This window comes from Prunus mume, linkage group LG6 (assembly GCF_029339155.1).
Source record: "Prunus mume cultivar Tortuosa linkage group LG6, ASM2933915v1, whole genome shotgun sequence".
Lineage (NCBI taxonomy): Eukaryota > Viridiplantae > Streptophyta > Magnoliopsida > Rosales > Rosaceae > Prunus > Prunus mume.
The window spans coordinates 9,267,850-9,293,354 of record NC_142703.1 but is presented as its reverse complement, the minus strand read 5'-3'; the positions used below and the strand labels follow the sequence as shown (position 1 = coordinate 9,293,354).

Genomic DNA, 25,505 nt, shown 5'->3' with positions numbered 1-25,505 from the left:
GGGCTAATTATGCTACATTTGTTGCAAGTATATATGAACACTAGATGCTTTGCAGAGAGGTTTAAAATTAAATGTGGGTTTTATTTGATAATTAATGTGGCTCTACATGTATTACTAACCAACTACATATACAAAGAATGAAGCTAAAATTGATAGAAATGGGGTTGGTTTGTGGTATAGCTCTCTTTGTCGTATAAGGATGCAGAATGGAATCTAATATGAGAATGGGAGTATAGAAATTTGAGATGGAAGGTAAAGTGAAAAAAATAATGAAGTTTGTTCCCCATTAAGGGGACCTAATGCAATTAATTAATGATTATTTTATAATCAACTCCACTCTTCCTCTTGTGTTTATAAACATGGTGGTGATAATGCTGAGCACAAATTAAGCTAACAGAGCAAAAATCACCAACAAAAAAACAAAACACCCTCCCAATTAGAAAAGATCATCAAAACCATGGCTGGTTCTGGTTCTCCTTGTGGAGCCTGCAAGTTCTTGAGAAGAAAATGTGTGAGAGGGTGTATTTTTGCTCCTTATTTCTGCCATGAACAGGGAGCTACCCATTTTTCTGCCATCCACAAGGTTTTTGGCGCAAGCAATGTGTCCAAGCTTTTAGCTCACCTTCCCTTGAGTGATCGTTGCGAAGCCGCGGTGACAATATCATATGAAGCTCAAGCCAGACTTCAAGATCCCATATATGGCTGTGTTTCACATATTTTTGCTCTCCAACAGCAGGTTAATCAATTTAGTACCCTTTGACCTTGAACTTGTGGAAAAACTATATAAAACCTAATTGGGTTTTTGTTCAGATTGTATGTTCAAGTAACTGATGAGTATATGCTTTTGCTTTGAACTTTTCAGGTGGTCAACTTGCAAGCACAGTTAGCTTCCCTCAAGGATCAAGCAGCTCAAAGCTTTGTCAATGGCTCTGCTGTAGCAAACCCTAATGAGAAATTTTATGGGAAACTTCCTTCTCACACTGAAGAAGCTCAAAGTTGGTTTCCTGAGTTCGAAAATTCATCAAACTCCATGCCACACTTCAATTCAACCCACATCAATAATCCTGGAACTACATCATACTATGAGAATGGAATTATGAATTCAAATAACTCTGTTAATGGGAGTTATGAAAATTCAGTGAATATCCCAGAAGAAAATGTTTCATATGGCAGCTTCGAAGAGGGTACTTCTCATTCCATGTCTTCTTTTGGCATGCAAACAAATTACAACAGGCAATGGGGTTTTCAGGATGCTGATGAACTTCAATCAGTGGCTTTCAGCTACATTCACCAGCATTCATGAGGTGACGGCCTGTCAATGAGTATACTGGTGCAAGAGTTCTATATATATCATCAGTTAAAATGACTGTGTTCAGTTTTGAATTTCATCTCTGCATCTTAGAAACATGCGCTTTAAAATTTGTTGCTGATAGTTAAGCTGGGGATTATATTGAACCCTAGAAATGTTAATACGAGTGGAAACCCTACCTATTATATATGTTTAAGCTAGTGTAATTTTTTATGTTAGTAGAAGAATAATAGTTTCATTTCTCTGAGTCTCTGACAGGACTGGATAGATCTCATGATATCCTGATTGAGCTATCTTTCTTTGTTTATTGGACCTAATGTAGACCTAGATTTTTGACCTAGCAGTTTGCTTTGTCAATACCCCTTCATATATAAACCTAGTTTGTTGCATTTCAAAAATTAATTATCATGCGAGGTGCAATTATATTCTATTGTTTAATTTGATCTGATCACCTAGTGGACAAATCTAATGACCAGAGCTAACTAGACTAGAGAAAATTCTCTCTCTCTCTCTCTCTCTCTCTCTCTCTCTCTCTCTCTCTCTCTCTCTCCCCAATAGAATTGCTTAAACAATGAGATCAAATAGGAATTTAACGGTCAAAGATTTACTAGGTGCAACTAGGTGCACCTAGCTAGCTAGCTCAATTCTCTACTCACACTGAATGTGACCTAGTGACTCCATCTCCAGCTGATAAATTCCTTGTTTTCGTTCTTTATTTTCCTTTTCCTTCTGAAAACTATCTAAACAAAATGGATGTGGAAGAAGTTAATAATGACTGCAATATCGTCTCATATTTTGGAGTATTATAATTAGAATGAGGGAGGTACCTCAAATTTAGAAATGCCCCTGATCCCAATGGAATCAAAAGTCTTTCTATATGTCATTGGAACTTGATGAAAGCTAGGAAACCCAGCTCTGGTCTTGACTATCTCCTTTTTCAAAATCGTGTCCTTCCCAAATTTCGTTCCATGATTTCTTGAAAAACATGCAAAAATATATATCTGAATACCACATATATATTATTCTCTATCTGTAAGGGAAAAGCTAGAACTTGAATCTTTCCAGTGTAGTAGAATGCTTTCAACATCTTATTTATCTGATTCTTGATATTAAGTCCTCATCAGTAGTACTGCAAATCTGTTTTGAGTTGCATGCTATGGCTCTTTCTAGTTTTCTCCAAATCAAGATTAGTAGGTCTGAAAAATATGAATCAAACCTTGAGATTCATAGCTTAAATTTCAACTAGAATATATGGCTCTCTCTCTCTACTTGTTAGCAGCAATATGTTGCACTGTTGAAACCCTAGCTATCTTATGAAAGGATTTCATTTTCGTTCTTCTAATACGCCCGTTATATATATCAATTTTGTTTTATGAATACCTATAGAAATGTTGATCAAATTAACAAAGTAAGAAATGTGATTGCTAATTATGAGATTAACCTATGAATTGTGAAGTGTATATATTTTATGTTACCCGTTTTGAGGTATATCTTTTATCATATCAAACGTAGTGGTGAGAAGTCCACTACCCCCAAGTTTCAGGGGTTACAAAACTCTGTTTGATGTATAATCCTTCCATAGAAAGGGGAAGTGGTTTTCTACTATGAATTTCTTCCTCAACAAAACCCCCAGAAGGATTTTTTACAGGATAGATTAATTACTGTATGTATATACTTTCAAGGCATATGCATTATTCATAATTTCAGACAATTGCTTTAGGTATTAATTGCTAGACTAGGTATTATATTAAGGGTACCCAATTTCTTAATTTGAATTGTACACGTACTTGTAGGGTAGATTGGGGTTTTGGCTAGCTAGCTGAAAATAGTGTGTTGCTCCGTTCTGAACTAACTAACGAAGATTAGCGATGCATATTACGATTTACTAATTTTTAGCTTGGCTGAAAACTACTTGGATCAAAAGCCAGAACACATTAATATGCATGGCTATGAGTGCTGTGTTGTGTCCATACAATCAGATTAACTTGTGTGAAACGGGAAAAATACTATTTTACTATCTCCAACCAATCACTGACTGTCACGTGAAAAAGTTATCACGAATGGCATTGCCGTGCTTGCCGGAAATAGCAAAACAATGTTATTCTCATTTCAAACAAGTGTTTCTCACATACAATTCTCTAACAATGACAACTTTTTTGCCCTTCCAGAAGCAAGAAATAAAATTTTCAAAAAGGGGGGTAAATTTTGGTCTTGCTTCCTCAGTCAAAACTCCCGATTCAATTGGATCAAAATCCTTAGTAGATCCAACCCAGGAAGGTTGCACCATATGGTCCATAAGCAAAGTAGCAATGAAAGCCCATTCAAACTATCCAAGGCATCTCACCCACAAAGAAAATAAAATTAAAACGAGGCAAATTAGTGGCCAAAATAGACAAAATCTTATGTTTGTTGGAGAAGGACCAATCGAATTGTAGCTGGTTTTTTAAGGCTAAAAAAAAAAAAAGAATGTCCAGCAATACATCATTCAAAAACAAGTTTTGTTTCAACAAAATTATTGCCGACCTACCCACAAAACAAAAAAAATTAATTTGAAAAAAATGAACACATTGATTGATTCATTTCTTTAGAATGAGAAGACAAAATCATCCACATTGCAACTTTAGAGTGAAGTATACAAAAGTACACTTGAAAAGTTAAAAACGCTCAAAGGAAAAAAAAAAAACACAAAGCACACAACAAGAAGAAGATTGGCCATTTACGCACAAGACGCAGCAGCACAAAGCTCAATGATGTAATTTAAATCATGCAGCGCCCAACCTTTCTTTTCTTCTTCATCATCTTCTTCTTTTCCATCTTTTTCTTTGTCGTAAAACTGCAGAAGTGTCAATAATTCATTTGTTTTTTAAAGTAGAAACGGCACGAACATGTTGTAAAGAGACAATTACACAGGGCCCCACCTTACATCGGATGGCTTACATTCCACGTGTGTGTGTGCATATGTAGTCAACAGTCAAACTTTTGGTATGTTTTTTTAAACCCCAGAGGCAATGCCCCCTCATGCTTTTCTTTAGCTTAGTTCACAAGTTCAAGTTTCAACCTTTCAACTTTCTTTATAATTTTTTACCTTACTCGATTTCTTTTTTTATTGCACCCAAAATTATATGCTCTCTCATTTCCCTTTTTTTTTAAAGGCTTCTACAAAACTACCTTTAAGAACTATTGATTACAAATTTTAAAAAATAGAAACTCATGTCATGTCATTATGTCTAGATTTGATTATGACTAGCAAACGCCTTGTTCTTGGCAACACTTGTGCCACAAAATTGATCTTTTCTTGGCCTAACAACGACAATATTAATGGTAGTTAAGAAGGATGTATTTTAAGAATTATAAGGGGTCGTGATAAAAATTTCTAAATTTAAATCAAACCTTTGTATGTGGGAAGCATTTGTCAAGATTCAAACTCATATTATAGCTAGCATGTGCTCTTCATTTCTTCTCCTTTTAAGAAGAAAACTATGGCAAGGAAGAGAGAGACCACACTACTTTTTGAAGCTCTTAGTTTTCTTCTCCTCTATTTTCTACCAAAGTTAAAATTTTTCTTGTCTTCTTTTTTGGTTCTCAGTTCACCTTTTTGCAAAAGCTTTGTCGATTTGAAGTACTCACATTCAATGATCGCTCATCACCCAAATATTTTATTATTAATTGTTTCTGATTTTTTTTTTTTTAAAGTTGAACTGATGGAGTGGTGAGGGTCGATGTGTACATATGTTCTACAGGTGCATTTTCTATATTTTATATATATATTTATTTTCCACAGTGCATGCAATCGTTTGTTTTAGTGGACACAAAGCATTTGTTTAATGCCAAAGAGGCAGAGACAAAGTATGAAAGTGGTTACAGGCCGCTTGACTGGACTGGCTGCGAATTTAGTTTCTACGCCACAGTTATGGGCCCGAAGAAATTATAATCCATTATTTTATTCATTTAACTGTGGCCTCACACCCATTATATATTTAATTTCCATGAACCCTAATTTTTTTTTTTTTAAAAATATCTTGTGACTTTATTTTTGTTGTTGAACACATCTGAAAGGCTAATTGGATGTATAGATTCTTGGTCAAATGTCAAATAGCATTGCGGATCATTGTATAGTATCTACTTTGTCGGACATTAAAGGATGACGGGATTCGAATTTGTGACATCTTTTAACATTAAAAAGAAAAATATTACTGGACTATAAATTAATGTCGATAGGATCATTTTTAACCTGATGATAAGAAGGCCATCAATCTTTTCATAGATGGGAAAGGTTAGGCTAGTTTCGATTAAAGATTAATATGTCTTAACTTGCTTACAAATAATTATAAGGTTTGGAGAACCAAACACAACACTTTGCCTAATTGGTTTGACAAATTAAAGTTGCCGAGGTGCTAACTAATGATGTAGTCCTGTGCATTCAATCAAGGGGACACTTTGTCTATATATAGGAATACAAAATCATAGGTATGATAATATTTAAATTAGATTAGAGTACTAATGTTAGGTGAACTTATTATAACAAAAACCTCAAGCTAACAAGTGGGGCCATTAACTACTCACATCAAGGCTTAAGCGTGTGTTTAGCCTTTAACTACAATCATACCATTCACTTGATCTTCCCCTAATCAATCACAATGTCAAACCCTAGCTCCTAGGGGATGTATAATAAGAGCATCTCCAAGAGTAGTAACAAATTAAAATTTTAAATTAAATTTTGTTGACTTATGTGGCAATTTAAAAAAAGTTTATTTGCTACTTGAATAATTTTTACTCCAACATACTCTTCCATTCAATAAATACAATATCATGGAAAATTATGAAAAATATGAAAAAATGTGAAAAATGTCTTATGTATTTATTATCTGAAAAGGAAAAAATGCATGTTTTTAACATTTTCAAGGTATGTTTTGTTTTTCCAAAGTAAAATTAAATGATTTGAAGAGCCAAAGTCAACTTACCAATCCTGAATAGAGAGATAGAGAGAGAGAGAGAGAGAGAAAGAAAAAAAAAAAGAGGTTGCAGCTTTGATGACTGAGTTTAACAAGGCTGTGGGAGAGATTTTTTATGATGTGGCTCACCTATTTGAGCATCCAAAAGTGATTGAAGAGGCTATTGGAGATGCTCAAAGAGTCCATTAACATTGAGATAAAGCTCCTAAATTTGTATTTGATAGATTTAGTGTGTTTTCATATATAAGCAATATTATGAAAGAGAGAATCGAACGCAGGACCTGGGGTGCATCTATTTAGCAACATGGTAGATAAACTACATGGGTGCAGTTATTTATTTAATTTTCCCAATTAGTAATGACTAATGCTATCAAGGAGATGTACCAATCATCTTGATTGAGAAGGAAACGATTAACTAATCTTGGGATTCCCAGGAATATTGAAGGTGTAGATGTCTCATATACCTTTGCATGCCATTGCAAAATCATATAGAATAGAATAGATATTAGACACCATTTGTAACTAGAGGCACCATTAGGTTCAAATTTAAACACATGTTTAATTTTTATTTCTGCAATTGTACTTGAACCTTAGCTAAACCCATGGAAAATAGGTTAAGATATTTAAATTGTAGAGTGCTCAAACGTATCATCATTTGTATTTAACGGAGGAGGGGAGGACAATAGTTGAACTTTTGTGTTGAAGGTAGCATCAAATGCCCTATCACTGATGTTATAAGCCAGGCCAAACGTACCATTGTTGAATTTGATAAGGAAAGATGCAATTAACAATTCAGGATGACTCGGATTTCAAGGTTTTTCTTCAATAATGTCAATGTGGTGTACTCTAATATAGTCACTCAATAAAGACTACATTATCTTAGTAAGATTAAAGTTGATTATTTCAATTAGCCAAGTAATTTATGCACCTGAAGTACTAATTAATAATTTTAGTATACAGCAGAGAGAGAGAGAGAGAGAGAGAGAGAGAGAGAGAGAGGTCATTTTATGACTTAAGGTGCTAATTTCTTGTTCTTCAAACAAAAAGACAAGCTCAGTATATACATCTTTGGGCATAGCACATCTGAAAGACCAGTCATATGACTCATAATCTTGAAAGAAACATGATGACAGATTGATTCAGTTTCTCATCATTCTGAGGGCCAGTGCCTGAAGCTCCCCCAAGTCACCATTGTATGGTCTCTTCTTAGAACAAGCTTGGTATGAGAAGTCATCTCTGCTGCTTTGTATCTCCTGCATATTCATAGCAATATCACTGCAGTTGTGGTCAATGGATTCAAGCGAGCTCTGAGGTGAAATAGGATTCATGTAACTTGGATAATTTGGAAAGTTTGTGACTCCATTCACATTCCCTGGCCACTGAGTGCTCTCTATGTTCCTTGAATCAACAAGGCTCTGGTGAGCCAGTTGAGCCTTTACTTGCATCAATTGTGCTTGCAAACATGCCACCTATGAGTGATCAATAGTAATTGTTAGACCAAGATATGAAAAGGGTTGGCTTAATGCAACCAAAAAACGAAAGGGTTTACTTAATTCATCCAAAAAAACATAAGGGTTGGCTTAATGCAACCAAAAAACAAAAGGGTTTGCTTAATTCATCCAAAACACAAAAGGTTGGCTTAATTCAACCAAAAAAGAAAAGGGTTAAGCTTAATTGGCACAAAAATTGAGACCTTTTTGTAAGTACCTGTTGTTGCAGGGCAAAAATGTGAGCCACACATCCATAAACAGGATCTCTGATTCTTGCTTGAGCTTCATAGGCAATTGTGACAACAGCTTCACAACGATCATGAACAGGGACATGCAACAACAACTTGGACACATTGCTAGCACCAAACACTTTGTGAATGGCAGCAAATCGAGCAGGCCCTTGCTCAGAGCAAAAATAAGGTGCAAAGATACAGTCAGAGGCACACTTTCTCCTCAGAAACTTGCATGCCCCACAAGGAGAGCCAGTGCCAGAGCCATTACTGCCAGCCCCAGAAGCCATTTTTGGGTTTGGTAGAGAATAAGAGACTGTATTTCACCCCAAAAAAGAGAATAAGAGAGTGAGTGATTGAGTGAAAATTGGGAGAGAGAGAGAGAGAGAGAGAGAGGGGTTAAAATATTTTTAGGCACACGAGCACACTAGGAAATGGTGCACATAGAGAGAGTTATATGACTTTGGGGTTAATGGGGTTGGGTTGAAGGAGGAAAGTGGGGCATTGAGAAACATAAAAGGGGGGGTCTTATAAGAAATGTGAACGGGGGACAAGGAAGGTCTCTGTGTTGGGTTCTAAGGGGACATTTCTTAATGGTTTTGTAATCTGATGGGGCTACTTTCTTTAAGGCTTTCAACTTACTCTCATACAATTTTTTTTCCTTTCTTTTATCATTCAATGGTTAAGAGTTTGATTAACATTTTTTTTATGTGAAGTTTGATTTTGTTGGTTTGAATATGTTTATATTTTCCGCCGAACGCCGCACCTGGGAACTGCTGCAATTTGTCGCCTTGTGGCATCCCTGCTGGTATTTTTCTACCGACAATTACTAATGATTCAGTTACCATGAGCAATATAGATGAGAAAAATGCTTATAATATGGCAAGAGGAGGAGGTATAATTTATTAAACTATAAATTATTAATTTGCTACACAATAATCATGCTTAATTCCATTAAACAAGTTGAAGACTTCAAACTTTTGGGAATCCTGGTGGAGAAAAACTGGTCCTGCTTTGGTTTCGTTTTGTGTTGCAGTTTGCTTGAGGTTTTGGAAATTGGGTTATGTCAGATGAGATGAGATCAGAAAATGATGATGGGACTGGTGCTCTCTTGGAGCTGAAGGTTTCATTGAGCTTTTTCAAGTGTAGAAGATGATTATGGAGTTAGTTGCAGTTTGTGCTTTTCTCGTGCGTTATACATGCCACCATTTATCACATCAGACAAAAGAGAAGCCAACTCAAAAGTCTTAAAAGTGGTTTACTATAACGCCATCGTTTTCTCCACACATCTATCACAAATTAAATGCACATTTGTTTGCTTGCTTCACTCACTTTACTGGCCTCAACCACAACCACAGGTACTGCAAAGCAGTATTTCATATTCTGGACCTTATTTACTTATACCAAACAAGAAACTTCTGTATCAGTTGCTAACCAAAACTTGGTGTAATAAGTTGGTTTTCTGGTACGCAATGGACTCGTAGCTTAAGTGTTCAAATCTCTCCTCGTTTAATGTCTCTGAAAAAAAGGTCGATTTTCTAGTAATTTTTTTTTAGGATCTTTCATTTTGATAGGAGCAATAATATTAATAAATTCACACACAGATGCTAGGACTCGATTCCTAAAATTCAAGACCTTTCTCGTTAGAGCGATTGCTTCAAACCACTACACTAGTGGGTCCTTTGTGGTTTTCTAGTGTTATTGTTCGTTAATTCATCCCAGTTGCTGCAGTCCTTTGTTAATTAGGAAAGAAAAACCAGTTCAATTAGCAACTAGTCCAAGTGATATAAATGACATGACCAACCCAAAATGGAACTTGGTCAGTCCAAATATATGACCAGATTTGTGCAAGGGGTAAGTGCAATGAACGGATGAAATCATAGGACAGGTGCCTCAGAGAGACAGAGTTATTGTTGACCAGCTGTACAGAACAGAGCAAGAAGACCTGCCACCTCATTTGGGTGCATATAAAAATGCTGGGCTACATCAGAAAAGGCCAGAAGAAGGCTCAACTGTTTGAGTAGGGCTCGTCATTCTAACCGAGGAAAATGGCTGTTTGTAACAAAAGTTACATTCCCATATCACAGATTCACAATTCTTAGCTCAGCTCAGCTCTGCTGCGGCATGTATAGCTTATTTGCCAAGCTCTTACCACCAGATCACACGAACGATCGGCAGTAATGGAATATTGAAAAAAAGAAGAAAAAAAAATTCCTATCCGTTCACACATGACGTTTGCAGCTTAGCTACATTTATTTGGAGTCAAATTTGGATCATCATCAAGCACATGGCACGCATGCATAGCTGCCTCCAAGATCCCATATCGAGAAGACTTTAGAACCAACAAACACCTTTCAGTTCATCCCTGGTTTAACGCAGGCACAATCGGTTACATAATTTTCTTTCACTCGTAGCTTTGGATGACCTTAAAAAAGGAAAAATGGAGAAACACCACCTTTATCCATTTCTTCATCTTCTTTATTAGAGGGTTCAGAACAAAACCAACTTACAGAAAACTTTTGGCCCAGTTGGGGATGATTTAAAAACATCCTATTTATGTTTCCATAGAAACAGTCCAGTTCAGGATTTTGGTCCGAGTTCCCATAGCGATTTGGAGGGAAGAAGCCCACGTATCGTAGAATGAGGATATCCTCATGGTAACATATATATATATATACAAAAGGGTTGATTGAAAAATAAAAAAAGAAGTGCAGTATATAGCCACACGAGAGAGCAAAATGCCCAAAGGGTTTGATTCCATTACTTGAAAAACATTCTCTACAATGCCAGAAGCAGAAGTTAAAAGATCTCACACAATCCCCAAAATAGATCTTTATTGATATGAACATTCAAAACCCAGAACAGAGAAACATCGTGCGAGTTTCTGAGCACACCACCACACTGTACACCAGGGCCAAAATACTGGAAACCATTATGTCTCCCTCACCTCTTGTGATGAAACCTCACCTTCAACAGGAATTGCATCTTAACCTGTCCATAGATGTCAACACCCAGTTAAGTTACTATATGTCTCCAAAACAAGTGAAAAAATAGTCACAAGTGGTAATGACCAACAAGAACAAAGCTTAGAACTTACTTGAGCTTTATCATAAACAATGTACTCGTTATACATTAGCTCAGAGGCCTTGATATTTGATGGCACTGGTTTTCCACAAGGCACGATGACATCGTCCTTCCATTTTACATACTCCGACTCCTGAGGTATTTTCTTGCCAAGCCCCTTCGTAGAGTGCTTTCCTTTAGGAGGTTTGTCCATATACTAGAGGATAGTAGCATACAAATAAGTTAGATGGGCAAAAGTCCCAGCAGAAATGGCAGGTTTGATGAATCTGTATGGGATTATTTTTTTTGTCTACACACCAAAACTACAAACTTTTAGGGTGCATAAGAACCTCCACATACTTCACTTAAGTTATACATGTCAAGTATATACCGCTAGTTCAAATGAGCGGGCGAACACTGTCAAACTACAATTAGAATATTCAAAACACACAATCAAAGCACATAAAAAGATAATGGAAAATTTCCGCACCGTAGCCTTCTTGAGCTCATGGACCTCCCCCAAGGCAACTTCACTTAGAAGCATGAGGCCCACAGGATTCTTCTTGTCTGTATAGCAATACTGAGCACTCTTACTGACAAGGTCAGCAAAGTAAATCCCCTTGCCAAACTGTAATGCGAAATGTTTATGCTTTTAGTCTTGCAGAAAAAGCATAGACACTACAACTGTGTACACGCAGAGGCACACAGAACATAATACATAGATAGACATAAATGTGTAGAGAGAGAGAGAGAGAGAGAGAGAGAGAGAACCATATAACCAGTAGCAGGAGCTTCAGGAGGAGCTATTCTCAGTCCTTGGCTAAGTATGCCCACAAAATTTGTAAACCGAGAACCTGGGAGTATAAAATTATTAGTTCTATTTCTACTCTTGATTATAGGTCCTAATACATTTAGTAGTAGATTTTACGAAAGATTTCAAGGAACTAAAGTCATTCCCGCCTCACAGCACACAAAAATCATTACATGAAGTTCATAGGCAGCGAAACTAACCATGCCAAAGAAGCATTCTGTTGTTAAGCTTTTTCCGATAGGGAGCAAATTTATCAAATTCCCCTTCCCTTTCAAGAGCAAAAACTTCTTCAAGCTCAAGGCTCCAATCCTGATATTATCATAAGAAGCCGGACACAAGATTTAGAAAAAATTATCAATTGACATTAAATGTTGAGTATATAGAAAAGGTCACCAACATAGTACGCTCGGAACTCAAGGTATCAAGATGCAAACCCACCGTATGTGTAGGGGCATGAGTAGTAAGAAGATATTTTTTAATCAACCGAAAATCTTCACTATCATGAGGAATTGGATCAATATCACACCGGAGCTTCCTATACTTCTCATCAAGGGAGTCATCGGTATCAGCATCAAAACCAACTAATCTGGAAGCAATTTCAATGTCCTGGAGAGCTTCTAGCATTTTCACCTGCCAAGGATACAAAAAAGCTGTATAAACATCTTATGCTTTGCTTGTAAGTTGTAACTATGCAGACTTGCCAAAATCAGTTGCAATCTCTCATTACAGCAGTAACTTCAGCATCAACTTCTTTTAATATGTCAAACTTTAGCATCATGAAAAAAAATTATTATTTCAATCCCTCTGGTAAAAAAAATTAATGAGCCCTAACATAAATAGTAATATAAGCAAATCCGTTAAGGAGAGATTGGCATCATCAACCAAAAAAAACCCAAAAATAAATCATTTAAATTCATGCATATTACATATAGGTTCAGAAAAACCATCTTCCAATAATGGAAAGGCGTGAAGGAAACAGTGAGCTTGAGAATGTGCAAAAACATGAAAGATGTAACCACACAGATCCTTATGTACCTTTGACTTAAAATCATCCTCATCTCTAATAACACGTGGATGTATGGAAGGTATCACAGTGAAAAATCGATTGCTTGCATCTACAATCAAGCTCTCTTTCATGGAAGGAGCATGGCCATTACTATTCAACAGATTCTGTATTTCCGTTAATGCTTCAAACCCTGAACAAAGAGATCAGAATAGGAAAATAAGGACTGGAGGAAAGGGCTCAAGACTTTATTATGCAAAGTACTAAACATTAAACTTGAAAATATAACGGTTTGATATCTGAACTCTACAGAAAATTGAAGAGATTCTCTTTTCAATATTTACCCTTTTGGATATTGCTTTTACTCAATTTCCCAAGTGGCATTTCTGACATATTTATCTCAAATTCCATCATGGCAGCTCTGCAAAACTTAAGACTTAGTCTCATAGACATACAACTCATAGATAGATTAAAAAAACAGATGGAAGAGAGAGAGAGAAACAAAGGTTGAAACTAAAATATTTTAACCTGTATGTTTCAACATTGAAAAGCATCTTCATCAATTCTGCTAAAGGAGGAGCTAGTTTGCTGGCTGCATTGTTCTGATTTTTCTTGGAAACCTGCTTGTTAACCCCATAATCCTACAAATTCCAATTTTTAATCAAATAAACTTCAAGAAAAAGAAAATACAGAAACAAGGATTCACCACCAAGGATGGGTCCTTCACATTTGAGGATAATTATAAAAGAAATAAAAGAATAAGCAGTACAATATCCAATGGAAAGAATCTGCCAGGTTGCTTCTGAAAATTTTGTTTTTGCTCCCATGCTTCCCACGAATTCCCAGTCTTCTCAAGGAACAAACGTTTAAATTCACAGATCGCATCTGATTTCAACATCTCTTCCAGTTTGTTACCTCCAATTTTATCATTCCCCACTCGTCCCCATTTACGAAACACATAGCAGTCTGAAGTCTTATCATCTTGTATAATTTGGAGAATGTAGTAACTAAATAGAAAAGAGAGACAGCAAGAAAGAGTTAGAAATCAGAATTTATAACATACATTATCAAAAGAACAGGCCCAACTAACTACAAGTACATTGAGAAGTAATAGGCCCTAATAGGAGTTCCGAATACTTATTTTAAATACAAATTTATAAATAAACCCAATCCTAGACATGTATTTATAAAAAAACCCAAGTACTATTTAAACTAATAGAAACACACCCAAAATCAACCCCAAAGTCAACTTTTTGGGTGTGTTTATAAATGGGTTTTGAGTGTGTGTAATGATGGGTTTTGGGTGTGTTTATAAAGTGTTTTGGGTGTTGGGTTTTTTTATAATTTCAACCTCCATTTTGGGTGTTTTAGTGAAACTCCCGGAAAAAAATTGATAAGTACACAATAATGCTTTCATCAGAACTTAAGTTCAGAAGTAAACTGCAAATTCAAGGGACTACTTCCACAAGGATTTGCTCTAATAGTTTATCTTAAAACATGATGGGCAATGATTGAGGATCCGAGGCAAGAAACGATACTAGCAACTTAAGTTCAAGAAACGAGTAGCGCCAATTGACGTGGAAAACAACAAGATCAATTCCAGAAAAATTGATTAACAAGAAAGATAGAATAAACCAAATGCACCTGTTCACACCAGTTGATAAATCAGACATGCTTAAGGTCGTATTGTAGATGCTTTTCTCATCCTCAAGTATATGACATGTATCTTGCAGACCAGAAGATTCATGAACAGCACTTCGGCCTTTCACTTTGACAGTGACCATGCTAGAGGCTACACCAACAACTTCAACTTTGTACAGATCAAATGGCAGCTTCTTCTGTTTTTTAAAGCAATCAACCAGATAATCCTCCCTAACAATTGGTAATTTCATTCTCCTGAAAATGTAACTTATCCCAGTCAAAAACCAAGGTAGAAATACACTCAAGAGTCAAGACCGGCAACTTGATAGCATCTTAACCTTGCTTTTCTCATCTCAGCATCCTTATCATCAAGAGCTCCACTCACAACTAAGCAATTAGTATCTGCACTTTAATTTGTTTAACAAAATAACTAATGTTATGCATCCTTAAGTCAACAGATACAGCTATAATCCAAAGAAGGCAAGGCACTAAATCAAATTATGTGCAAGAAAAGCACATGCCTTTCTTGATCTTCGAATGAACCAGTCCAGCTACACCCTCAATTTTTCTACTCCATTCTTCCTGCACAATCACCCTTAATGAAATTGATAGACCGAAGTGAAAGTGCAGAAAAAAAAATTCCCACAGATACTACGAATTAAATACACATAAAAGGAACAAATGATCATGCCATGGATTCTTTTGGTAATCCACGAAAAGCAACTTTCAAATCTGCCAAGCTTGCACTGTTACATGACTGAGATTGGCCATTGAAAGCTTGACTTCCAGAAGGTTTGTTAGGTGTTAATGGAGGCAGTATCCGCACAGGTTTCTCAACCTTTTGTGATTTAAACCACTGCAAAATAAAAAACAAAAAACAAAAATAACTTAAGCCATAACTTGGATCCCTACATACAGGACATAAGTTGTAATTAAATACCTTATTAAGATATTGATTATCTGTATCTTCTGGGATTTTCCACTTCCATTTAAGGCGTTCAGGTTCCTCAGTAGAGTAAGAACACTTACTCCACTCTGATATGTAGCCATGGCACCGGTACATGCCCCCAGAATAACGAAGAAAACCAGAACAGATTGGGCATCTACTAAGTGCTCCAAACATCATTCCATCAGCGCTAAAAAAGTACAGCAATAAAGAGTTAATCAACCTTAAATTAATTAGATGAAAAACTAGTGATCCACTTAGAGATGATAATCAGCTAAGGATAATTAGTAGATCGAATTCAAGCATACTTTGGGAGGGGGGGCGGGGGGGAAGAAGAAACCAAACAAAAGTTTCGATTGTGACAACAAATCAAGCAACAACATTCAACAAGATTATTCTACGCAATCCACTACAAAACAAGACAAATGTGTAAAAGCATTTATGGAGAAACAAAATTTAAAAATAAAAATAAAAAGCCAGTTTGAAAAAGTGAAATTTACAAAAATAAAATCGAAAAACTGAACCTAAAGGGAGGAAAAAAAAGACAAAAGTTACACAAATTCCACAGCTAGAACATAGATGATATTACCAGCGCTCACGCAAATCAAGCTCTGATCCTGTTGAATCTTGAACATTCGCTTCAAGCATTTCACGCAACTCAGCAGTCGTCACATGCTTTTTAAGATTATCTTTCAGTGCCCACAGTTCTTTAGTTTGAGCCTCCAGTTTACTCTCCAGATCAGTAGCATCCCTCGCGGACACATCCCAGCTCGTTGACACATCTCCTTCCGACCTAGCAACTTTTGACTTCTGATCACCACCACTATCTTTTCTTCGTTTTGTGCTAGTGCTAGGAGTTGACTGTTGCAGAAATTCTTTATCCTCTTGTTCCTTAGTTTTCTTGCCTGAAAGGATGACTGCTATAAGAGGAAAAACAATAGCGACTGACAAACAAAAGATAACTGCTTATTACTGCATAGAAACAACCTACAATAAAAACAAAATGAACTTCATACCACCTCTTGCATTAGAAGGAACCTTCTTAACCAAGGCACGTACAGCTGCCTGATCAGCAACTGGGAGGGTCTCCCATCCAGACAACTTCTCCACTTCAGTGGATGGTGATAATTCCATGAAACAGTTGGCATGGTGCCATGCCAGGCCCCTAGGTCCTTGACCTTCAGGCTTGGTTGATATACGGACCTTAAAATGGAATAAAAAGCAATCATGCAGAGTAAACTTCAGTTATGCTTTATGAACTAGAATTGGAGAAAGATGTTGTATCTTATATACGATGATGATATACATTTCTATTAAAATAAGCTAACATTTTCTTTATAAATTGGGACTAAAGCTTGCCACAGAACCATAGAATATTGTTGTAGTGTGTCTGGGCAGACATGAGTGCGTGAGAGAGTGAGAAAGAAAGAGAGGATGCTGGGAAGACACTTTGGCTGGTAACTCAACAAGTTTCAGCTTTCTTGTCTTGAACGTGTTCGATCATACACTAGTGTGCCACCCAAAAGAAAAATGGTTTCAATTCATGGTTATCAACATTGAAAACTTACTTTTGATTTACAGATTTCATTTCTCACACCATAGATCCAAAGAAATCTACCAAACCCAACTAAGACAAAAATGTACTTACTGAGCATATAAAAGATAGAGATAAACAATTACCAACCTCTGATTTTAAAATCTTTTGGCTGCAGCTCTTGCAAGTAGCACGAGAAGTTGGTGAAACTTCAATACCACTACTGACCTTGCTTGTTGTTGTTACTGTTGTTATTGTATCTGGGGGTCCTCCACTTTGTACATAATTTCTAATTTCCTTCTGATCTTCCCAACGAAGGAGCTCTAGGCCTTCAACATCATCGGTTCTAGATGCAAGACACAGGCGTATCAGTTAATCATTGCATTCATCCACTTCACTCAACGGAAAAATGATAAATATGGGAATAATACATACGATTTTATCTGCTTTGCTTTCTTCATTATGCAATCAGCATGGTTCCACATCTGATTCAGAAAACAAAAACAAGCCAAACATTTATACATGTAGTACTTTTTGGGGAAAGGTGTTGAGAAAATAAGAAGGCCGATGAAGAAAACACAAGTACAGCAGTATAAACCTATAAAGCACCATTTTATTCAAGGGGAAGAAGGAGAAGTTTTCAAGCAGAAGAAAATTTCTGCTGTTTTGCAGATTTTAGGAAACTTCTTTCTAGAGAATATTCTTCTTGATTATGTTTTGAACAAGACTTCGACTTTACACTAGAGCTGCAAAACTTGTCCCAAAGAAAACTTTTCCGTTCAAGCAAACATCAGAAAGCGTTTCTTATAATCCAATTACATAACCCAAGAATGCTAAACAATGTGAAAAGACCAACAAAAAGGTCCAATTTTTTTTTTTTTTTGGACGATAAAGGTCCTAACTTTGTACTAACAAAAAGGCAAGCTAAATGAAAATGTAGCAGAATATACAAAGAAACCAAACCCATGTGTTAGAAATTAAAATCAACACATAATCGATGTTTCCAAGCTAAGAGGTGTGAAAGTATAGCTAAAATAACAGGGTTTCTTGCAATCTTTCTTGACTTTCTTGTATTATCGTTTGGGTGATAATAGTGACAAATGACAATACAGTGGAAGTAAAATGGGGGTGGTAGAGAGAGAGAGAGAGAGAGAGAGAGAGAGAGAGAGGACAGTACAGGCATGAAGCCGTCGAATTGGGTGGCCGTGACCATCTTGCCGAGGCGAAGCTTCTCTTTCTCAATGGGGGAATTACAGGTCTTGCATGATGATCTCGACGACTTGGCATACTCCACCTTCCATGGCTTCGGGGGCTGAGGGTTCGCCATTCTCTCTATCTCTCTTCTCTCTCTCTCTGGGAAGTGAGACTCTGACTGGTGTTGAACTTTCTTTTACCACTGACACTCGGAGCTCCTTGGGCTGCTTGTCGCTTGCTGTCTGTCTAGCTTTAAGAAGCTTTCTAGAGGTGCTTGCTTAACATCCACATATTTTGACGGATCCGACCCGGCCCATATCTGTACTAGGTTATTTTGAACGTCCTTGCTTAAGAAGTTTTCCTTTTTATCCGACCGAAAAAAAACAGAAGCTTTCCTTTTCCTTTTTCTTTTTTTCTTTTTGAACGCGTAAAGAAGCTTTTGGAAACAAGTCAATTTACCCAAAATTATAAAAAAGGCAAAGTAAATTCAGGTCGGCATGTCTCTTGGGAAATTTGTTTAATCCAAAATTGTTAGCATATGAAGTTGCAGGGCCAATATTTATCCACAAATAAAAGGGAACAGACTATTTTGGTATACATTATACAAATTCCATAAAATAATACTTAGATAATCATCCAATCATAAGTTAACAACTCTGTAGCCATGTATTAGGGTAGCCATGACATAAAAAATACAGGTTAATTCGAGCAAGCAAAAACTTTGTTCCTTCCTTTCTCCCAAACTTCATGCTTGCACAACTTTGATGAACTGTCTGAGTCTGCAATGGGGCTTCAAAGTTTGGTGTATGGATGAAATGCACCGGAGACGGAAACTAACTGTTCATATCTATTGCACCGGAGGAGCTTGCATGAAGAGGTACTGCACATAACACAGAGACTTTAGTCATTTTCCTGATGATATGTTAGAGTTTGATTGGTTTGAAACCATATTTTGATATATGCATACCTCAAAGGATTTTCCTGATCTTTCAAATTCCAGCATGCTTAGAGCAACTTCACAACTCTGTGACACTATAGGCTCAGGGTCCTTTGCGAATTCCTTGAGAAGTGATACACTTTGGTCATCTACACACAAAGCAGCAACTCAATCAAATAACCCAAAACTCAAAATATTTGAGGTTCCTATATAACAATCTCACATCAAGTACATTCTTAGAAAAAGGGTCTTCAGCGCCTGCCACCTCATATGACAGGCACACAAGGAAGGTAGCAGAAAATCCACCTATCAGCTACTACTCTATATACAGATAGGTATGCTTGGAGAACACAATTAGACAAATACCAAGCAGTCATACCTGCAATGGAACCCAGAGCTTCAGCAGCTTCATGTCTAACCATTGGGTGCTCATTTCTATCCATAAGTATGTTGGAAAGAGCAGCTGAAGCATCTTTGTTTTGCAATTGTCCTAACACATAAGCAACCTGAAAACCACAGCAAAGAAGATATGAAGGTTAAATGACACCCACTGGTCAAAACAAATTTAAGACAGTAAGCAGTGTAAAACATGCTAGTTTTGCACGGGTGTCCATTGCTCCAAAAGCAATTAGAAATATCAACCTTTAAAGAATCCTTGTAAAAAATCCATGAGGGTGGAGTGGTCTATGTTTATAACTTCTCGGTATATGATTAGATAAGATAATAAACAAACCTCATGACGCAAGAGGGCACTTTTTGAACCCAAAGAATCAACTATAGCGGAAACAGCTTCATCTCCACTATTATTCCGCAGAGCAAATAGAGCCGCATAGCGCTCATACATGTTTTTCTTTTCATCCAGAAGAACTTCCCTTAAAATGAATAACACGAGTCAGATATCTAACAAACTAGCATGAGTGGAAGAAAATTCTAAGCCAGGGACGATAACCAGGCTCACCTTAGCTGATTTACAGAAGAAGAAGAAGTAGCTGGTGCAGCAGGATCAACTGACATAAAAGGTGACTTTTCATCCAAGGATTGATTACCAGAATCCTTCAACTGCTCAATTCGATTAAGGGCCAACGCACAAGTTTCTTTTACCTCCTGAGCTGGATCTAAAGCCAGACTATTCTCTAAAAGAGGAACATTGCTCTCTAAACCAATTGCACCAAGAGCTTCTGCTGCCTACACCAAGGCAATCACAAGACTTAGACATATTATAAGAAGATGAAGAACACAAGCAGATTCGCCAAAATATTATATATATATATATATATATATATAAGAGTCGATTAAGGTGACATAAACTACTCACCTCATGACGGACTATGGGATGCAAAGAGAGATCATTGAGAACCGCTACTAAAGCAGGGATTGCATCCGCATCTTGCATTTGACCCAATGCAAATGCAGCCTCATGCGCCAACAAATTAGAAGAATCTCTTGTTGCTGCAGCGGAAAGCACACATCCATATAGCAATTACAATACGACCAATCATCAACACACATAATGATAGATCAAAGGAAAACCAGATGAGGATTATTCCGATAATAGTTTCCAGGGAAAGGAAAAAAAAATAAAAACAACCACATATATCATGTTCACTTCCAACCGATTTCCTAGCATTCATAATTGTAATGCTGGAAGTGCAGCATAATGCCCTCTACGAATTAAACATCTAAATATCAATGTCCTCAGTTTAGAACAGCCAGGTTCATTCTATCACATAAACAATATTATAACGCATGCAGAGGCTGATCAGTCAATGATATTCATTCAAACTATTAGTTTAGCTCAAGGAGAAAGATACTGAAATTTTGCTTTGAAAATCAAAATAAGTACTTAGAAACTACTAATGAAACAGTAAACAAGAACCCTTTGCTAGAAATGAAAAACCCAATAAGAGTGAATGAACAAGTCCTGAAATTGAAAGCAAATTGGCTCTGCCACTATAATAGAAACACTTGCATACAACTAAACAAACGAACCGGTAATGAGAGCGTTGCGAGGGCCAGGGCCTTTGAGGTTGCGGAGAGAGAACAAGGCTCTGAAGCGCTCCGAGATGGGCTGGGTCGGGTCGAGCAATCGGTCGCAGAGAAACTTCACCATCTCCGGTGATGACTCAAAGCTGGTCGTGGTGCCGTCTTCGTTCAGTGAACCCATGAGTTCGCGCTGTGAGCTTTGAGCTTGATGGCGCTTCTGATATGCGTATGTCAACAAGCTCCACCTTTCTTAAGGCTTAGGGTTTTTGTTTGTCTCTCAGTCTGACCAGAACCAGATGCTCATGCTCCTAATTGAAGAAGACGATGACGTGTCGAAAAGGAAGGGCAGCCCAGCCCAATAACCCAAACAAAACAGAGCGGCCCAGCCCAACCCAACAAGAAGAAAATAAATTGAACATTTACAAAAAATTCAATAAACATTTTATTTTGAGCTTTGGATTGCAAAATTACTTAACAAACAAAGCTACATGTTTACTTACAAAGAAGGAGGGAAGATGTGAGTTGAGGAACTTAATTTGAAAATAATGAATAAGAATCGGATCAATTACTCTTCATAGTTGATATAATTCATAATTTTAGGATAGGATGAATTTTCATGATCACGAATTTTACCATTAAATTTTTATGATTTTTTTTTTATTCCGTACGTGTAAATATATGAAAAACAATAAATTGGAATTATTTCAACACCAATGTGTTAGTAAACATGCCAGACGTAAATTTTTTCTTACTCATTTACTGTTACTGGCAGTAGGAAGAGTAACAAGATAAAACACAGTAAAAAACATTTCAATTCTTATCCAAGTTCATCCATCAGATTGGGCTCCACAGACGTAAAACTTTCTTCCCCCGCGAGATCAGTCCTTCAGAATATAAATCCCAGCGACTCACTCTCATTTCCCCTCTTTCTTACTCCGCAGGGAGAACTCTTCGGCTTCCCTCCAAACGGTACGTTTCTTCGCTCCCAATCTCTCAGATCTGAATTCCTCTCACCCCCTCAATCCTCGGCTCATTTCATCTATCTTAGTTTTGGTTTTAGATTATTCTTTTGAAAAGTTCAAATTGGCTTACAGTAGCTCAAAATTCAAAGATCAAAGAAGCAGCGATAGGGTCGAATTGTTCTGGTCCTTGTGAGCCATGAATGCTCGAAGGTTAGCTCATTAAGATCCTAATACGAATCCGATTGATTCGGTGCTTTGTAAATTTTCTTTTGCTTTGGTTGCAGAAGATTCTGAAACATATTTACCTGGTTCATTCCTATTGAGATCTGTGTATAAAGTATGGTTTTCTCTATGGCTTCTGGCTGTTTGGTGTGTGTACTGAGTACTACTAACTGAGTGATAAACATGGAGAATCTTTGTCTTGACGCTGCGAGGGATGGTATCTAATTTGGTTGTTTTTTCACTAAACTTGAAATCCCATTTGGGTCCGGATCATGTTTGGGTTAGGTGTTTGATGCTTGGGTCAGTCGGTGCTTCAATTAAGTCATGTTTAGGTTGTTTTGGATGACGTAATGAATTGCTTTCTATTTTACAAAACTAAAATGAGATTTATGTGGGACGTCACAAATCTTTGGGATCTTTTTCCTATTGGGTATGCATTGGACATGCTATTGCCTATTTGGGATGTGTTAACAATAATTTGATGAGAAAATGGTTTGATGGATACTGTTACCTCTTTAATTACTGAAGCTTTTGTTAGATTATCTGGATTTTTCCCATGTTTCATTTGAAAGAAATATATGTTGTTTATGGTATGTTTACTGATCATTCTGACAATACAATGAAACCTCTTTATATGCAGGGACTACCGTGGCAACAAAGTTGCTCTTTTTGATGGCATTGAGGAGGGTGGCATCAGGGCCTCGGCTTCCTACTCCCATGAAATTGATGAACATGACAATGAAAGAGCAGTGGACGGATTGCAAGATAGAGTCAATTTGCTGAAGAGAGTAAGCCCCCTTGTCTTGTAATGCCTGGAAACTTGAAAGTCACACTGCAATTGTGATTGTGGCAGTTCCCAACTGCCTTTGATACCTATGATTAACATTTTGTGTTGCTGTCTAGTTAGTGTATGCTTCTTCCAAATGTTTGAATAGGTTGAGAAAGGAAAAATGTAGCTTTTGAATTTTGTAGTAGGTTCTTGGTTAAAATCTTCTTGCATAATTTATTGATGTTTACCTTTGCTTTAATGGTAAACAAATACAGCAACCATGAAATATTTCTAATAGGAATGAGGGATTCCATGAGTCCTTGGTTTCCTTGTTTTTCAATGTTAAGAAGACATCCCCTGTTAAACATAATGATTGTCTCAGAATCCTCTACTGTTGTCTGTGAAGTTATAAGCTAGATTTGGCAAACTATTGCTTAATGATGCCCACTGATGTTTTGTAGTTCTAGTCCCATAGACTTTTATATCTTGTTGTCTATTCCTAATCCATTTCTTTCAAACAGTTGTCAGGTGATATACATGAGGAGGTGGAGAGTCACAATCACATGTTGGACAGAATGGTACATATGCTGCAGCTAATACATCCTTTTCGCTATAGTTCACATTTTTCCTGCCAGGCTATACTTTATCTTGTTTATATGTCATTTATTACTATGTACGTTGTCTAATTCAGGGAAACGATATGGATTCATCAAGGGGAGTGCTATCTGGTACCATGGACAAGTTTAAGATGGTATGTGTGCTATCTGCCAGGCTGTTGTTTACCTTTCCAAATTTATCCTTCTCTTTTCAGAAATTACCGGGTCCTTTCCTTCGTTTATCGTTCTAATCTAAGGGTCCCCATCTGATTCAAGGCATGTTTTTATTTTGTTCAGGTTTTCGAGACGAAGTCAAGCCAGAGAATGTTTACACTAGTGGCATCTTTTGTGGTCATTTTCCTAGTTATATACTATCTCACTAGGTAACTGATCCATGATGGATTGCATACAGCCACTAGTTTTAAGTTGAATATGGAAGACCTTGCTCTTGACTGTAATCAATGTTTACCTTGTGCTTGTAAGATATTCTGATATGTTTATATTTAAATGTATGAAATAGAGGAGTTAAATGCCTGAACCGCCTCATAAACCCCCACCCCAAGCCAAAGCCAAGCCAGAAGTTATTGTTTTTCGAGTTATATTTAACTACGGAGGTGAACGAAGCTTGTAATGTAGGCACAAAATTCGTGAGGTTGAAACAATTGTTTTGAAACCTAACTTTATGTGCCGTTGCCTAATTGTATGGCATTGCCAAATGGGTTTCTATATCAAGTTGGCCTACTGTTCATTGTGATCGGAAGTTATACCTCGTGTCGTGAGGCACTTCAAAGCTAAGCAAAGGGAAAATATTATTTTTGTACGAGTCAGAATTGAACTTCCCAATCAGATTATGGTGAAGAAGTGGTCGTCAGGTGGAAGGGTTTAGGCCATGGCCATTGATTTCAGTTCTTGCAAGCACCGAGTCAATTAATACTAGAACTTTTAAGATATAACCGAAGTACAAATATGCAATTGATTGTTGCCAACTTTGCATATTTGTTTAGGACAATATTGGTTTAATTAAAAAATATCTTCGCCAATAGAATCTAGCTTAGTGAAAAAGGATCTTAACTTGCAGATCAGTGGGTGTGTGAGAAGCTATCACTTTGTTTTTTTGTTTTTTATTTTTTTTATTTTATTTAAAATTTCTTCATGTAATCTACTCAAAACAGAGAAATACAAACAAAAGAAATATTAAAAAAAGTATCAAAAGTATCAATGTCCAGCTGTACATGCTGGCCTTGACAAGCAAGACCAAGCTAGTTAGCCCTTTCCTGCAGGCTTGATACTCCTTGCTTTAACGTAGAACATGTGTTGTGGTTGCGGTTCAAGATTAGGTCAAACCCATTCGTCTCCATTGCCCCCATGGCCTGCATGCAGAAAAATCTTCAACTTCCATTTGATCAAGTCAGGTTTCTTTTTATATATGCTGGCTAGCTGATCATGTAGAATATTTAATTAATATCCAGCATCCAATATATCCAATTGCTTCATTCTTTCTTCTCAACCAAAAAAAGAAAGAAAGTATAATTGGTACAATATTTATATCACACAAGAATATCAGCACCTGAAGATATCGAAAAGGGCTAGAAAAATATTACTTCGTAAAGGACGAACATGATAATCATGTCATACACACATGAAAAAGTAGAGGTTCCAACCTCAAATTCAATCGGCAATAGAGTGAGTGGCCCAACTCGTCATAAGTCATTTGTAAAGTTTCTCAACTTTTCAATATGGGGACAATAATTCGCACTATAAACAACATATATATAATATAACTAAATGCATGCAAATACTATTGCTGCAGGGATCACCAGCAGCAGCTAATTCTGCAGTGTTATATATAATCCGGCCAACTTC

The 25,505-nt window shown here is 36.8% G+C and overlaps 5 protein-coding genes across 6 annotated transcripts; 2 read left to right on the top strand and 3 right to left on the bottom strand.

Moving 5' to 3' along the window:
* The first annotated feature begins 424 nt into the window (after positions 1-424).
* On the top strand, positions 425-1,541 carry LOC103334604 (LOB domain-containing protein 29-like). The gene is made up of 2 exons (XM_008237574.2): positions 425-736; positions 863-1,541. Exons 1-2 carry the CDS (start codon positions 458-460, stop codon positions 1,301-1,303), a joined length of 720 nt encoding a protein of 239 aa, XP_008235796.2. The 5' UTR covers positions 425-457; the 3' UTR covers positions 1,304-1,541.
* Positions 1,542-7,144: 5,603 nt separating this feature from the next.
* LBD16 (lateral organ boundaries-domain 16) lies at positions 7,145-8,492 on the bottom strand. Its single transcript, XM_008237491.2, has 2 exons — positions 7,969-8,492; positions 7,145-7,730 (listed from the first exon to the last, which is right to left on the bottom strand). The coding sequence occupies exons 1-2, from the start codon at positions 8,269-8,271 to the stop codon at positions 7,401-7,403; spliced, it is 633 nt and encodes a 210-aa protein (XP_008235713.1). The 5' UTR covers positions 8,272-8,492; the 3' UTR covers positions 7,145-7,400.
* A 2,218-nt stretch (positions 8,493-10,710) lies between these two features.
* Positions 10,711-18,412, bottom strand: PARP1 (poly(ADP-ribose) polymerase 2). 2 transcript variants are annotated; one of them, XM_008237492.2, is made up of 20 exons: positions 18,157-18,412; positions 17,415-17,464; positions 17,130-17,325; positions 16,462-16,648; positions 16,035-16,350; positions 15,440-15,635; positions 15,191-15,355; positions 15,021-15,081; positions 14,838-14,901; positions 14,503-14,754; positions 13,628-13,865; positions 13,387-13,499; positions 13,203-13,279; positions 12,891-13,051; positions 12,294-12,485; positions 12,056-12,164; positions 11,816-11,898; positions 11,535-11,672; positions 11,079-11,261; positions 10,711-10,972 (listed from the first exon to the last, which is right to left on the bottom strand). In XM_008237492.2, exons 1-20 carry the CDS (start codon positions 18,304-18,306, stop codon positions 10,925-10,927), a joined length of 2,979 nt encoding a protein of 992 aa, XP_008235714.2. In that variant the 5' UTR covers positions 18,307-18,412; the 3' UTR covers positions 10,711-10,924. The 2 variants fall into 2 exon arrangements, with proteins under 2 accessions (XP_008235714.2, XP_016650924.2); XM_016795438.2 differs by having other exon boundaries at positions 16,465-16,648.
* A 348-nt stretch (positions 18,413-18,760) lies between these two features.
* LOC103334512 (ARM repeat superfamily protein) lies at positions 18,761-21,393 on the bottom strand. Its single transcript, XM_008237493.2, has 7 exons — positions 21,100-21,393; positions 20,426-20,559; positions 20,069-20,295; positions 19,844-19,982; positions 19,490-19,616; positions 19,141-19,259; positions 18,761-19,053 (listed from the first exon to the last, which is right to left on the bottom strand). The coding sequence occupies exons 1-7, from the start codon at positions 21,272-21,274 to the stop codon at positions 19,021-19,023; spliced, it is 954 nt and encodes a 317-aa protein (XP_008235715.2). The 5' UTR covers positions 21,275-21,393; the 3' UTR covers positions 18,761-19,020.
* A 586-nt stretch (positions 21,394-21,979) lies between these two features.
* On the top strand, positions 21,980-24,180 carry BS14A (BET1P/SFT1P-like protein 14A). Its single transcript, XM_008237494.3, has 6 exons — positions 21,980-22,062; positions 22,188-22,265; positions 22,918-23,065; positions 23,568-23,624; positions 23,738-23,797; positions 23,940-24,180. The coding sequence occupies exons 2-6, from the start codon at positions 22,252-22,254 to the stop codon at positions 24,027-24,029; spliced, it is 369 nt and encodes a 122-aa protein (XP_008235716.1). The 5' UTR covers positions 21,980-22,062; positions 22,188-22,251; the 3' UTR covers positions 24,030-24,180.
* Positions 24,181-25,505: the final 1,325 nt, after the last annotated feature.